This window comes from Ceratotherium simum, chromosome 12 (genome assembly GCF_057802395.1).
Source record: "Ceratotherium simum simum isolate JZ-2026a chromosome 12, ASM5780239v1, whole genome shotgun sequence".
Taxonomy (NCBI): Eukaryota; Metazoa; Chordata; class Mammalia; order Perissodactyla; family Rhinocerotidae; genus Ceratotherium; species Ceratotherium simum.
Window position 1 is genome coordinate 33,228,575 of NC_141911.1, and position 17,249 is coordinate 33,245,823.

General features: G+C 36.4%; 1 protein-coding gene across 8 annotated transcripts in view; it reads right to left on the bottom strand.

Annotated features, from left to right (window-relative positions):
* Positions 1-17,249, bottom strand: part of ARFIP1 (ARF interacting protein 1) — a 127,781-nt gene that overhangs the window by 105,935 nt on the left and 4,597 nt on the right. For 4 of the 8 annotated variants that reach the window (XM_087437527.1, XM_087437526.1, XM_014780220.2 and 1 more), the window contains exon 2: positions 1,773-1,852. The exons of the other annotated variants lie outside the window; for them this stretch is intronic. In XM_087437527.1, the coding sequence (XP_087293653.1) occupies positions 1,773-1,850 (78 nt within the window). In that variant the 5' untranslated portion in view covers positions 1,851-1,852. The remainder of the gene's footprint in view (positions 1-1,772; positions 1,853-17,249) is intronic. 8 annotated transcript variants of the gene reach the window in all.

Here is a 17,249-nt window from a genome sequence, read left to right on the forward strand (position 1 = left end):
CAACATGCACCTTGAGTGCAGGATCTGTACCTAACTCACTTTTTAGACCTCTGAGTTAACTACATAAAAGAAGAATGCAAGTATCTGTATATTCTTCTTGGCTATTAGAAATTGGTATACGTATTAGTGTTACTATATTGAAGGGCAGACAGAAAAGAAGAATTCAGGCAATAATCCCAGGATATGCTAACAAATACCTAACACAACTATTTTGCTTTCTTTCCTTTGTTGTTGTTGTTATTAAAAATACATCTTATTTGCTTGTTTTCCCAACTTCCTTGCTTCTACCTTTAAATAATTTCTTTCCTATTTAGTTTCTTAAATTTACTCATCTTTTCCACTTCTATTTGGGTTCTAATCACAGCTCTGTCCCTCATTAGCTATGTTAACCTTTTTAGGTTGCCTAATCTATAAAATGAGGGAGAAAACCTCAACTGCAAACTAGATTACTGCAGCATTAAATGAGATAATATATGTAAAACCCAGTACAGTGCCTCGTACCCAACAAGCTCTCAGTGAACAGTGCTGATTAGGCTATTATTTCTTCTACTGATATAGAAGCAGCAGTTCTTGGTTCTCTCACTGAGTACAGTTTAGCCTTGTGTTGCTTTTGCAGACCCTTCACATCATGCTACTAAATTTGACAGCAATGTAATAACGGGCATTAGCCCGTCCTTCTAAGCCCTGCTACCATTTATCCCATGTTGCGTTTCAGCCTTGCCAATTTCTCTGAGTCAGTCACCACCTCTCTGATAGTTAAATATGTTCAACAAATAAATAGGGAAAATAATAGTTGTTCCACTTACCTAACTGAATTATACCAAATTGTTGTAAGGATCGGGGGGGAGGGGGCAATATGAAAGTGCTACTCCATAAATCTTTAATTTAATAAATAAATCTCTGTAAGTATGAGAGGTATTACTAGTACTAGGTATTCAAAAAGCATCTGGTGACTTGAATTCAATATAAAACTAACTTCTTTTTTTAAAGATTCTTATTTATTTATTTTTTCCCCCCAAAGCCCCAGCAGATAGTTGTATGTCATAGCCGCACATCCCTCCAGTTGCTGTATGTGGGACGTGGCCGAGGCCGGAGAAGCGGTGCATCTGTGCGCGCCCGGGATCCGAACCCCGGGCCGCCAGCAGTGGAGCGCGCGCACCTAACCGCTAAGCCACGGCCGGCCCTAAAACTAACTTCTTAATATCTTTCTCTTTATTCTAATGAACTAGAAAAGTGGTTCTTAGAGGTATATATTAGAATCACCTGTAGAATTTCCACAAAGGGAAAAAACAAAAAACAAAAAAAAACATGGCCCAGTGTCTATCACTGTAGATTCCGATTTAGTGAGTCTGAAGTGAAGTCCAGAACTCAATATTTTTTTCACAAACTCTTCACCTGGACTCTGTTGCATACCTAACTAGAGAAAGCATATGGTAGTAGATGAGCTCAAATGTGAACCTATTACTACCATTATTTCAACACAAACTTCATTTCATATTTAAATTAAAAACTATAGTTTGACCTCAACTTTTACGTTCATTTTTATGTGACAAGTATACTCCAGAATTTCAGATGTCCAAATGCAAATAGTAACTTACTTCCCATTATGAAGAAATTTCTCTCTCTCCTCACACTCCTTTCCTGTGTCTATGCGTAAAGAAGAGTTTATTTAGAATGGCACATGTTTACACGAATTAAGTTAATTCGGACAGTCTAAAACTTTGATTGAAATGGGCTGACTTTGAAAAACAATATAAATACTACCCAATCACCTCAGAATTAGACTTGACTTCTTCTGTGGCTGGTTTAGATGCACCAAGAGTTGTAGTATCATTCCTGCAGTCAGACATACCTAAAAGTAAATGTGTTAAGCGCATTAAATAATTTAGTTAAAAGAGCTGTATCGCCTCATCGATATTCTTACAAATATTCCACAACATAACTAATTTATTTGCAGTCAGATTTGCTTTGCAAAACTATCTACAATCTATTGACTATCTATTCATTATAACACGTAAACAATTCTAAAAACAAACAAAATTTCAGAAAAAGTATGCAGAATATAAAAATACATATGTCAATGATTAAAAATAATTTCATAAAACCATTTTAGATATGAAACAGAATTTAAAAGATGAGAGTGTCAACTTGACTTGACAGATGAAAAAAAAAGAGATCCAAAGATGTCTGAAGCCAAAATATGTTATTCATGGCCTACATAATACCCAAGTTTCAGACCAGAACTCAGACCTCTTCCACCTCCCTGGTCAGCGCTCTTTAGTACTGATAACAGATATGACTGCTCATGGTCTAAGTGAACCATTATACTCAGATTTCATTCAATAAAAGTTTAATGAGCTATTTCTGCTTTTAACTTATTCAAAAACATTTAGAGAACGCCAACTATATATGAAGAACTCTGTTAAGCACTAAGGAGAAAGAAGAGTAAAATCTAATTCAAGTTCTAAGAGTACTCTGAATCTAATCATGGAGACAGATAAACAAATAATTACAAGACACCATGTTAGGTATTATAATTCTAAGAAACAAATTTTTACTCTTGAAATACATTGGAGGGAACAATTTTACTATTTGCAAACCAAATCCAATACCACATTAAGAAAATAATACAACATGAACAAGTGGGATTTATCCCAGGAATACAAGACTGGTTCAATTAGGAAATCTATTAATATATACTGTATGGCAGTTCCCACTTATTGGCACAGGACACATTCCAAGACCCCAATAGATGCCTGAAACCACTGACAGTACTGAACTCTATATATACTATGTTTTTTCTTATCCATACATACCTACGATAAATTCATAAATTAGGCAAAGTAAGAGATTAACAATAATAACTAACAATAAAATAGAACAATTATAACAATATACCCTAATAAAAGTCACGTGAATGAAGTCTCTCTCTCTCTCAAAATATCTTATTGTACTATACTCACTCTTCTTCTTGTGACCATGTGAGACGATACAATGCCTACATGATAAGAGGAAGTGAGGAAAATGGCTTAGGCATTGTGATGTTGCATTATTTTCGGACCATGGTTGACTACAGGCAACTGAAACGGTGGATAAGGGGGGCCTGCTGTATTCATAAATCTAAGGGGGAAAAACATGGTTTTCCCCATAGACACTGAGAAATCTTTTGACAAAAATTCAATACTTATTCAAAATTCAACACTCAAGGAAAAAGGAATTAAGGGAGACTTTCTCAACATGATAAAATATATACACACACACACACTTTAGTCCTACAACCATCATCTTACTTAATAAAGAAATAACAGTGGCATTTCCACTAAGATCAGAAACAACACAAAGATGCCCACCATCTCTGCTACTATTCAACATTGTACTAGAGGTATTAGCCAAACCAACTAGGTAAGAGAAATCAATTAGAGAAATAACAGGTAAAGAAGAATGAAAACTCTCTCTATTCGCAAATGATATGATGGTATACCTGAAAAACCCCAAAGAATCAATAGTAAAACTAACTAAAAAATAAAAGAATTCAATGAAAAAGCAGAATACAAAATTAACACACAAAAATTAATAGTTTTCATATACAAAAACAATAATCAGAGAACACAATGGCAGAGAAAATTCCATTTACAATAGCAACAAAGATTAAATACTTAGAAGTAAACTAAACAATGTATAAAACCTATATGAAAAAACTGTTTAGCCACAACTGAGAGACACTAAAGAAGACTTGAGCAAATGGAAAGACATCCCATTCTTGGCTAGGATGACATTATAAAGATGTCAGTGCTCCCTTAATTTACAAATTCAATGCAATGCAAGAAAAATACTAACAAGCTATCTTATACAGTTAGACAGGTTGATTTACAAAATCAGACACGCAAGAATAGCTGAGAAAACACTGAAAAAGGAAAATCACAAGGGTACTACCTTTATCAGATATTAAAACATTCTATAAAGCATCTACAACTAAAGCACTATGGTAGTAGCGCATGAATAGACAAAGAGACCAGTGGAACAGAATAAAAAGTCTAGAATTAGACCTGAATATACACAGAAATTTGGTATATAACAAAGGTGGTATTTCCAATCACTGGAGTACAGATGGACTTTTCAACAAATGATGTCAGGAAAACTAGGTAGCCATTTGGAAAAATATAAAATTAGATTCACATCTCACACCTTACACAACCTTACACAATAAACTCCAAATGGATTAGGAACCTGGATATAAAAAATGAAACCATGGAAAGTACTGAAAAAAAAACATGAGTGAATTGCACTTTAAACTTGATGTATGGAAAGGCTTTTTAATTCTGACTAAAAATCCAGAGACAATAAAAAAATTGATAAATTTGACTAAATAAAAATATTTTAAAGATTGTATGACAAACACTATAAGCAAAGACAAAAGACAACTGAAAAACTAGGATAAAGTATTCACAATATATGCCATAGTAGGTTAATATTCCTAATATACAAAGAACTCTTAAAAACAAAAGGAAAAAAGCCCCAAACCAGACAGAAAGCAGGAAAAAGACATGACCAGACAATTCACAAAAAAATATCCTAAAAGGGCCCTCCAAAATATCAAAAATGCTCAAATTCACTCATAATACAGAAATGAAAGTTAAAACAACACTGAGATATCATTTCTCACCTATAAAACTGGTGAAAAAATTTAAAATATAACAAAACACTCAGTGAGGATGTAAGGAAACAGGCACTTTCATACATTGCTGATGGGAATACAAATTGGTACAACCATTTCCGAGGAAACTTTGACAATACTTAACAAAATCACATACACACTTACCTTTGGACCCAGCAATCCCATTTCTAGGACTCTATCCTAGGAATACACCTCCAACAATACAAAAATACATACACACTGCAGCATTCTTCATAATCGTAAAATATTGGAAACAGCCTAAATGGGCATACATAGGAAGGTGACTGAATAAACTATGATACATCCAAACAGTGGAGTACTATGCAACTGCAAAAAAAAAAAAAATGAGGAAGATCTCTGTGATATGGAGTGATTTCCAGGACACACAGTTAAGTGAAAACAGTAAAGTCCAAAAACACCTACAGGTACGCTACCTTCATGTAAAAACAAAGGGAATATATGAAAATACATGTTTCTGCTCATTGGAACAAAATAAATGCAAGAAGAATAAATGAGAAGCTAAGGAGACATGTTACCTATAGGAGGCAGGTAGGAAAGGAGTGGAAAGAAGTAGGAAATGGGAACAAGGTAGCAGGGATAAGGAGGGAATGATACTACTCTGAATGTAAATTTTTAAATAATTCTGACTCTTAGAACCATAGTAATTTTTCATATACCTTTCATAAAAAAAATAATTAAAACCAAGCAGGATTTGAGAGGAACTCAAAATGGTATAAAAAAAACACCAACAAATGAACCTAACTGTATTATAAATGAATAACTCAGGGAAAGGAAGGGGGAAAGGGGAGAGGGAGAAGGAAGAGGAGGAGGAGGGGAGGGAAGGGAAGAAGAAAAGAGTATCCTGACAGAACACCATAAGAGTATCCTGACAGAACACCATAAGGATAAAGACAAAAAGAATTATACGTAAATCTGTTAATCTAGTTAGTAAAAGTGTTTCTCACAGGGGTGTGAGTTAATAATTCTGAAATTGCTTTATGTGTATCGAACAAATAAGGAAAAAGGATGTAGATACTGAGAAGTGGGTTTCTCACTGTTGGAGAACAAAGAAAGGAGAAATGCTAAAATGAACCTTGTGGTGTTGGACTGGAATCAGAGTTAACAGCATAAATTCATGGTTTTTAACATATGTGTATGTGCGTAACACATATATATATGTATAGGTTTCCTAGGTTTGTTCACTGAGAGGCCCTAGAAGCAGTGATACTCAGAAACAATGAGTACACCTGGTGCTCGGATCTTTGTCTCCAATAAAAGGAACCACAGTTCTTTTAAACTTTTTTTTTTTTTTAATTTTTTATTTATTTATTTTTCCCCTAAAGCCCCAGGCGATAGTTGTATGTCATAGTTGCACATTCTTCTAGTTGCTGTATGTGGGACGCGGCCTCAGCATGGCTGGAGAAGCAGTGCGTCTGTGCGCGCCCGGGATCCGAACCCAGGCCGCCTGCATCGGAGCGCACGCACTTAACCGCTAAGCCACAGGGCCGGCCCAAAAGGAACCACAGTTCTTAAGGAGAAGTGGTTGATTCTAAGACTGGGGCAAAGAAAATACAAGATGAGTCTGGAACATTTTCTGGCATCAGAAACTAAGAAAAAGTTCAAAAAGTAAGATGGGGGCTTGTCAAAAGAACACAGGAAATAACCTGAAGGAATCCCTAATGGCCAATGCTGGAACAAATTGAGCAACAAAATAAATAATGGTAGTACTGGATTTAAACCCAGAGAATAAAATAAATATTAATGAGTCCACACTAATATAAATAAATAAGAAAATAAAGAAGTAAATGGGGGTAAAGAGACAATTCTTCCTCACTACAGAATCTCAATTAATAAACATAGAAAAGAAAGAGGGAAACAGAATCACCATCAGGCAAACATCACAGTAATAAATGTTGCAGACAAGATCCACTGATGGATGTTAAAATTAGAGGGCAAAAGTTTGAGGAGAAACAGGATTTACATAATCTCCAAATATCTCCCACAAGGTACTTATCAATGGAAAAGGGAAAGACAGTGAAGAAACTCACAGGTCATGGTAAAGAAACTTAACAGATCTAACTTAACCAAGTGACCAAGTAATTACTAGCAGTAAGACATATCAACATCATAATCCCCTTGATACACTGCACTGAGAGGGCCATATCATTTTTGTGGATTCTCACCAAAAATGCATAAGCTCAGTCCAATCACAAGAAAACACTGGGCAAACCCAAACTGAGGGACATTCTACAAGATAACTGATTAGTACTCTTCAAAAGCATCATGGTCATGAAAGACAAGGAAAATGTGAGATTGAAAGAAAACAGAGAGGGCCGGCCCCGTGGCTTAGCGGTTGGGTGCGCGCGCTCCGCTGCTGGCGGCCCGGGTTCGGATCCCGGGCGCGCACCGGCGCGCCGCTTCTCCGGCCATGCTGTGGCCACGTCCCACATACAGCAGCTGGAGGGATGTGCAGCTATGACATACGACTATCTGCTGGGGCTTTGGGGGGAAAATAAATAAATAAATAAAATCTTTAAAAAAAAAAAAAAGAAAGAAAACAGAGAGAAATAACTAAATTCAATGTGGGTTCCTAGATAGGATCCTGGAACAGAAAAAGGGCAGTTAGCTGAAAATCTGGTGAAATTCTAATACGGTCTGTCGTTTAGTTAATAATACTGTACCAATGTTAATTTCCTATTCTTGATAATTATATTATGGTTATGTAAGATGTTAACATTAGGGGAAGGGTGAGGAACATAAAGAAATTCTCTGTACTATTATTGCAAGTCTAAAGTTAGATGAAAATAAAACTTTTTTAAGAACAGTAAGGAATTCCGAGCAAAGGTAGAGAGGAATTACCCTCAGACAGGAGGAGGAAATCTCTTCCACTGAGGGAAGAATAAAAGGAGGAAAGAACCATGGAGATAGTGAAGAGTGGAATGGAAAATGGAAGAAAGTTAAGGCAGTCCATTTTTGTTGTCTTCTACTTTCTTGTGAAATAGGAGTTAACATCTGCTCCTTTCTATTAAACAGTAGCACCAATTAGGAAGATATATCATTACCATCCAGCTCAAGAAAAGACTAAATGACCCCTGGCAGAAAGTGAAACCAGAAATCAAATTTCTGAGAATTACACACATAGGTACTAAATCTGTGTTTTATTCATATTCTTCAAATGCTCTGACCTTCTTCACACTTATTTTTTAAAAGTTTGTTTATAACTTTGATAACTAACAGACATGAGGAATGACCAGATTTAAAAAGTTAATGACTTGTAATTTCTGCTGTTTTAAGATATATGTTTTCTGATCTTTACACGAATTTACAGTTATCTTTAAAAGTTGTCTTCAGGGGCCGGCCTGGTGGCACAAGCGGTTAAGTGCGCGCGCTCCACTGCAGCGGCCCGGGGTTCACAGGTTCAGATCCCGGGCACGCACCAACGCACCGCTTGTCAGGCCATGCTGTGGTGGCGTCCCATATAAAGTGGAGGAAGATGGGCACGGATGTTAGCCCAGGGCCAGTCTTCCTCAGCAAAAAGGAGGAGGATTGGCAGATGTTAGCACAGGGCTGATCTCCTCACCAAAAAAAAAAAAAAAAAACTACCGTTAATGTTCAGGCTTCACAGGCCAGTTTATACTGGAGGCCAAAAACACCTTAAGTTATCTCTGGGGCTCTACTTCTGTAAATCAGTCAGAGGTATTCATTAACTAATGAGTGTAAGAACCAATGACCTATAATGTGAATTGCTATTAACATTTGCAAAAAATGCATAAATAATATCACCTGAATTTTATAATTCATCCAATTGTTTTTTATTTTATTATCAAAACTACATTTTGATTTCTACAAACTGAACAGAATAGATTTACCTAGAGGGAAACTATATAATAAGAACTTTAACCAGAATTTAAGGGAGAATTCTATACCTTACAATTCTTAAACGCATTTAGGGTCTCCCCAGGACCCACGAAAGAGAGGGCAAGAGCTACTAGATTTGCCAGGATCCTGGAAGATAAGACGAAACAAAAGACTCCATGGATACCAGAAAAGAAAAAACTGCACTTACAGTCTCCATGACGCCAATGAGTTAGACTCAGAAGTCTAATACTAAAGGATCTATGTATAGGATGAGTATTGTTGAACAGAAACCATAACATGAGTTTTTCAAATTGAGGTACTCATACCACAAGGGGTCTGAAATAGTATTCTCAAGGCACAGGAAGGCAGATATGAACAGGGCAGACGTAAACAGAATAAACATGGCACATCATACTGAAATGAGAATTTATACTCTTTTTATTAAAGTTAAGTATGACATTATGGAATCTAAAGCAAAATTCACTTGAATAAAACCATACACATAAGTCTTCTAAGAAATTTCCTGAATTTTTATGATAAAATATGAGTCTCCAAAGAAACATCTGAACAGTTATTCTTCCCAGGGCTCCTTTAGTAAAAAAACTGGAGAAGTCCTATAAATAATAATGTATGGGACCAAGGAGTTCTGACTTGGTGAGTCAAGGACAATGCTAAGAAGGTAAATACAAAAAACTGAGGGCACAAAGTAGCACACACTGGCTTGCTTTGATCTGAACTTTTGTTTCGTTTCTTTAGACTGTTATATCACTGATATTCCAGAGACTGGTTACCAAGCTAAAGATTAAAGAAAGTGGCCCTATTTCTTTCATTCTTGATGGAATCTACTGGAATATGTCTATCTTTTCTTGCTAATGGATAAATAGGAAGAGAATGGGAAGACTTATTTTAACTTCATAATTCAATATTAATTTTCAAGTTGAACTGACTTGTTTACAATGAACTTGTTTACAAAAATAGAGTTAAAATATATAGTGACTACATTAAATAACTACATATGTTTAGAGCTGAAAAATAATATCCAAAATACAGAAGCTTTCTGTTTTAGTCAAAAAAATTTTAAATAATTGCTTTTTATGAAGGTAGTTTTCTTAACATAGGGAAAAAATCCTTTTCCCTACTGTCCAATGCAAATGATACTGAAATGAAAATGGTTTACCACACAATATGTTCAAAGTACATTAGATTTCCTTTCATAAATAGAATAACCAAACAAAAAGAAACAAGATAATAAAGAATCATTTACACTATGCTGCTGTCTTTATGTCAACAAACATCTGGTATCTGTAAAAGCTATTTTGCTAGACATCTATAAGCCCTTTTAGATAGTGATAAATTAAGTTTAGGTTGTTCATTAAGATAAACACATCAGTCTAGATAATTCAAAAATAGAAAGCTTTGACAAATTATAGTTAATTTTCCATTATATTTAGTAATGGGAAACAATTTAAAAATCAACCTAACAGATATTCAACTATTCCCATCCCCACCATCATTACCAACTTTTATCCAAGTAACAAAACTGTCTGGAGAAGTCTTTTTATTTTTCCCATTCAGATTGTGTTACAGAGAAACTACTAAGTAAAATGATAAGACTCTGAAAACTAAATTACTCCTGAAAAGAAAACTAGCTGTAAATAAACTCTAAATTATTCAGTGTACTGTGGCCTCATTCTTCATAGATGGCTGAGTTCCAGAACATTAGCAGTGTAGCCAACCAAGAACCAAGAGAATTGGAGAGTTACTAATTCCCAAAACCATATAAAATAAATCCCTCAATATTCACAGGTAATCTTTTTCAATGGAAAAAAGCTGAGGGTAAATAATCTAAGAATATAGCTTAATATAGATACAGATAGTTACATATAGAAATATTTTTGTGTGTATATACATGAGTTAGTGTATACTTCCTAAGAGCGACCCCAGCAATAACAAGCAGAGAATTCTATCTTGGTTTCTAATACCATTCTCCAATAAAGAGAACCAGTGTTCCTCAGAGAAATGGCTAATTCTAGGACTGGGGAAGGAAATATACAAGATGATCCTGGAGTATCTTGTAGTGCCAGAAAGTAAAAAAGTGCTTAAAAAAAAAACATAACAAAACAACAACAAAAAAAACCTCACAATAATAAGGATATCTCAAAGGAACATAGAAACCAATGGAAAGAGCTCTCAATGGCCAAAGTTGGAATAATTTGAGCAACAGAATAAAGTAGTATTAGATTATAACTCAAAGAATCAAATAATTATCCATGAGTCAATATTGACATAAATAAATGATTGAATAAATTAATAAATGGGGGAGAGAGGCAAATCACCCTTGCAGAAAAATTCCAAAAAATTTATGTACATACTCCACTGTTAAAGAGGTGGAACATAACTCCCCTCTCCTCAAGTGTGCCCTTTACACAGTCACTTTCTTCTAAAAAGTATAATATGCAAAGAGAGGAGGGGGAAAAGTAACTTTATAGAAGACAAACCTGACAAACACTATCTCAAGCCAAGTGATCAAGGTTAACATAAACAGTGGTAAGGCAACAGTATTTACTCTTGATACGATATGATGAGAATGGCAGTTTACCTCTGTTGTCTTCCTCCCCAAAACACATTACGCAGTCTAATCACGAGAAAAGCATCAGACAAATCTCAACTGAGGGACAGTCTACAAAACATATAACCAGTAATCATCAAAACTATCAACCTATCATCAAAAACAAGGAGTCTAAGAAACTGTCAAAACTAAAAGGACACATGACAACTAAATGTAATGTGGTATCCTGGATGGGATCCTGGAATTAAAAAAACGACATTAGGAGAAAACTGAGGCAATCTGAACATATGTTAGTCAATAATGTATGAATTTTGGTTCATGAATTGTGACAAATGTACCATACTAATGTAATATGTTAATAATAGGGGAAACCAGGCATGGAGTATACAGGAATCTCTACACTATCTCTGCAACAATTCTGTAATCTAAAACTGTTCTAAAATAAGTGATAATTATAAAATACCATCATGTGTTGCTTAACGACAGGGATATGCTCTGAGAAATGCATCGTTAGGCGATTTCATTGTGCGAACATCACAGAATGTACTTACACGAACCTAGATGGTATAGCCTCCTACACAACGTAGACTATATGGTATAGCCTATTGCTCCTAAGCTACAAACCTATATAGCAGGCTACTGTACTGAATACTGTAGGCAATTGTAACACAATGGTATGTGCATCTAAACGTAGAAAAGGTACAGTAAAAATATGGTATAAAAGATAAAAACTGGTTCACCTGTATAGGGCACTTACCATGAATGGAGCTTGCAGGATTGGAAGTTGCTCTGGTGAGTCAGTGAGCGAGTGTAAGTGAATGTGAAGGCCTAGGACATTACTGTACACTACCGCAGACTTTACACTGGACACTCAGGCTACACTAGATTTATAAAAAAAATTTTTTTCTTTCCTCAATAATAAATTAACCTTAACTGTTTTATTTCATAAAATTTTCAATTTTTTTAACTTTATGACTCTTCCGTGATAACACTTAGCTTAAAACACAAAACACATTGCACAGTTATAGAAAAAATATTTTCTTTCTTTACATCCTCATTCTATAAGGTTTTTCTATTAAAAAAATTTATTTTTTTACTTTGTAAACTTTTTTCTTAACTAAAACACAAACACACACGTTAGCATAGGCCTACACACAGTTAGGATCATCAATTTCACTGCCTTCCACTTCCACATCTTGTCCCACTGGAAAGTCTTCAGAGGTAAAAACGACACACTGAGCTGTCATCTCCCATGATAACAATGCCTTCTTCTGGAATACCTCCTGAAAGCCCTGCCTGAGGCTCTTTTGAGGAGGTGTCACTCTTTTCAGAAATATGTCCATCGTGGTTTGTTTGGTTTCTTTTTTTCATCATAGATTTGCTTATAAGTAGATAATGCACCATGAACATTCCTCTCTATTGATGAAAAACTTTTTAAGGAGCTTGCTGAGGTCTACAAAAGCTTCTGCTAATTCCCTTCACTGTGAATTTTCTTGGGGGTTCTTCTTTTTCTTCTCCTGCAGCTTCCTTTTCTCTTGCCTCTTCTTCAGCTATGCGTTCCTGTTCCAGTTCCAACAGCTCCTCATTAGTCAATTCCTCAGGGACCACCTCTAGGAGCTCCTCAACGCCATCCTCATCCACACCCAGGTTAAGCTGTTTGCCATCTCAACCACAGCCTTGTTGATTTTTGAAACCTCTTCATCCCTGACAAACCCTTTGAAGTAATGAATGAACTTCTTCAGTGTCTTCTTCCGGACGCCACTAATACACTCCTTGGTGATATCACCCCAAGCCCAACCAAGGTTCTTGATGCAGTCATAGATGTTGTAATCCTTCCAGAATTGCATCAGTGTCTTCCTAGTTGCAGCAATAGCCTGGGCAAAGGTCCTCTTCAGATAGTAGGCCTTAAAAGCTGCTATAACTCCTTGAGCCATTGGTTGGATCAAAGAGGTGGTGTTTGGAGGGAGAAACACTGCTTTGATATTGGGATGAAGATCACCAATAAAAGGAGCATGTCCAGGAGCATTATCAACGATAAGCAAAATCTTGAAAGGTATGTTATTCTCCAAACAGTACTTCTCCATTTGGCTGGCACAGCAATTCAGGAGGGCATCCTGGAAGAGGAGCTGGGTCATCCACGACTTGTTATTGTTCCTGTAGGACACTGCAAGTGTGTGCTTACTGATATGCTTGAAGGCCCTGGGGTTCTCACTGTGCTAGATCACAAAGGGTTTCAATTTCTAGCCTGCAACACTTCCTCTAAGCAAGACTATTATCCTGGCCTTACAAGCCTTGAATCCGGCATTGACTTGGCTTCCTTATGTATGAAAGCCCTTTCAGGCATCCATTTTCAGAATAGGGAGGTTTCGCCCATTATTGAATACTTGCTCTGGAAGTAATTTTCCTCCACAATCAGCTTATCTAGAGTTTCCAAAAATTCTTCAGCTGTCTTCACATCATCCCTCACCTTCACATTATGTAATGAATAACATCTCTTGAATCGTTTAAACCACCCAGAGATACCAGCAAATTCAACATCATAGGTGGGTCCAGCCTTTTCTTTCAACATAGAAAACATGTTGGTCATGATCATCATGGTGCTGAGAGGGATATGCTTCTGTGTTTGGTCTTCAATCCAGATCATCAGAAGTTTCTCCATGTCTTATACAGGCCCTTCTAGAATTTCTGTCAGTCTCATTGCTTTCAATGAAGCAGATGCTTTAACAGCTTCCCTCATTTTGTCCTTGTTCTTCCAGACCACATGCCTGACTGGCGAGCAATAACCATCAGTGATTTTCCACCTTCATAGTCCTTCATCACTTTTCATTTCATTTCTATTTTTTTTTTTTTTGTGAGGGAGATCAGCCCTGAGCTAACATCCATGCTAATCCTCCTCTTTTTGCTGAGGAAGACCGGCTCTGAGCTAACATCTATTGCCAAGCCGCCTCCTTTGTTTTTTTTTCCTTCCCCAAAGCCCCAGTAGATAGTTGTATATCATAGTGGCACATCCTTCTAGTTGCTGTACGTTGGATGCGGCCTCAGCATGGCCGGAGAAGCGGTGCATCAGTGCACGCCCGGGATTCGAAACCGGGGCCGCCAGTAGCAGAGCGCGCGCACTAAACCGCTAAGCCACCGGGCCGGCCCTCATTTCATTTCTAGGTCAATCACTCAACGTGGCCTCTTACTGGCAACATTAGCAGTGGATTTTGTATGCTTAAGGGCCATGATGAACAAAGCAACATGAGAGTAAATCAAGCACAAAAGAAAATGATGCAATCGAGAGATGCAGTAAACACGAGATGTATGAGGCTGCGGCTGCCAGTGTAACATGGCATATTGTTTTACAGTAAACTTTTTTTAATAAGTAGAAAGAGTACACTTTAACATAATGATAAGGAGTATAGTATATTAAATATATAAATCAGTAACATTGTTTATTATCATTATCAAGTGTTATGTACTGTAAATAATTGTATGTGCTATACTTTTACACGACTGGTAGCGAAGGTCTGTTTACACCAGCATCACCACAAACATGTGAGTAATGTGTTGTGCTCAACAGCCACAACATCACTAAGCACAGGAATTTTTCAGCTCCATTATAATCTTATGGAACCACTGTCGTATATGTGGTCCATCATTGACCAAAATGTCATTAAGCAGCACATGACTGTAATCTAAGAATACTGTGCTATAGTCTATAATAATTGCTTTCAACAATTAATATTATTAATAATGTAAATTTATATTAAAATAATTTGTTTTTACGCACTTGAAAAAATCAGTATAACTGGCAATTTAACTAATACTATTTTAACTACTATATTTATAAATATTCATGTTCAAAATCCTGTATTACAAAACTCCATGAACTGAAATCTTTGATATGATCAACTTGAAAATTCAAGCAATATTTAGGTGTCAGGCACTGAGCTAAGTCTTAGGGATTCAATAATAAGCCAAAAAAGAAAGAAGATGTGGTCCCTGTCTTCATGCATTTTGGAGGCAGCAGAAGAGGAAGTCAATCATATAATCATACAAATAAACGTAAATCGCCACTGTGGTAAATGTATGATGTTACTACCTAATCTGGGAGGTTAGAGTATTCCTTAAGAAAGCATAACTTCAGTTGAGGTGTGAAGGATGGCTAGGAGCCAACGTGTGAAATGAAAGTAAAGAAAGAGTGGTCCAGACCAGGAGAAAAGCACGCACAAAGGCTTTATAATGGCAACAAGCAAGACAAGTACAAAGGACTAAAAGAAGGCAAGCATGGTTGAAGTGGAGGGTTAAGCAAAACATAGTGAAAGATGAGTGGGCTAAGCATTAAGTATTTTTTTTTTATCTTAGAAGCAATGGGAAGTCATAAAAAGTTCAGGGAGGAAGAAGGAGAGTGACAATCAGATATGTGTTTCAAAATAAATCACTGGGCCTTCAGGATAGATAATGGATTAGAGAGGGACCAAAATAGAAGTGGGTAGGCAAAAATGGAGGCTATTGTAGAAATTTCAGGCAAAACGATGGTAATAAACTAAAGTGGTGATAGTGGAAATGGGAAGCAGTAGACAGATTTAAGAGATATTTAGAAAATTAACATTAATAAAACTTGTTGACAGACTGGATGTATGAAGAAAAGGGAGTTACTAGCGTCACCCCTAGTTTTCTGGATTTTACAACTGGAAAGATAATAGACTCATTCACTGAAACAAGGAAGAAAGAAGACCAACATTTTGGGTTCTTTTTTTTTTTTTTTTGAGTGAAGGGGAATTAGTTTAGTTTTAGACATACTGTATTTGAGAAGATATCTTTAATATATGCAAGAGAAGGTGCCAACTAGAAAGCAAGATATACAGGTCTGGAGCTCAGAGGAGATAGAAAACACTCATGCTCTTAGAAAAGCTGACATCTTTATCCTAGAAAAGCAGCTAACTATAATCCCCAAATATCCAAGAAAAATATTAGACTTTGATCATCTGGATTTAGCTAAAACAAAAAGCTGAGAGAGAACACGGCAATAATATTTCATCAGGTAAAACAAAAAACTGCTAGGCACCACAGGGAACACAGAAATTTTTTAAAATCTTAGTTCAACAGTATGGTAATTACGTCACCAATCATACAGTATTTTAAAGTTTTAGCAGGGGTGGCCACTGTTGTTAGAAATGTTCTATACTTGTGCTGTCCAACAAAGTAGCCACTAGCCACATGTGGCTACTGAGCACTTGAAATGTGACTGGTGTGACTGAGGAACTGAATTTTTAATCCAATTTTATTTTAACTAATTTAAATAGCCACATGTGGCTAGTGGCTACAGCATTAGACAGAACCAGTTTAGAGCTTCCTCATATATTTCACCTAATTGCCAACAACTACCTTGTGAATTAACTGGGAGCAGGTGTGGGGGATAGAGGGACTAGAGAAGTGGAAACTTGCATTCCATCTGCTGACTATATTATTTGAATTTTTATTTCAAGAATACATATTACTTGTATAATTAAAAATATTTTTAATTTTAAAAGTAATTAATATGCCATATAGAAAAATTAGGAAATATAGAAAGAGGAAAATTAAAATAATCTGTAAACCTACCTTTAAGAAATAATTTACAATTCATATTTAGCCATATATGAAGAGGATCTACATCTTTTTTTTTTTTTTTAAAGATTTTATTTATTTATTTCCCCCACCCAAAGCCCCAGTAGATAGTTGTATGTCATAGTTGCACATCCTTCTAGTTGCTGTATGTGGGACGCGGCCTCAGCATGGCCGGACAAGTGGTGCGTTGGTGCTCGCCCGGGATCCAAACCCAGGCCGCCAGCAGCAGAGCGCGCGCACTTAACCGCTAAGCCACGGGGCCAGCCCTAGGATCTACATCTTTAACCCTTTTGTTAGAAGTACCTGTAGCACCAACGGCCAAGTTTCTCTCTTTGAGTTTTATCACATGTCTCTTCTACTCCAGCCCCATCCCCAAACATCTTGGAAATTCTATTAGATAACCATCATCTCTAGAACGCTACCTCAAAACTGCCAAAAACAACAGTCTACTTGCCTTATCTCCCTTTCACCATCCTCACCATCACCCTCTGCCACCAATGTCACACACTGTAACTGGAACCCAATCTCTACCCTACAATGTCATGAAATCATTTA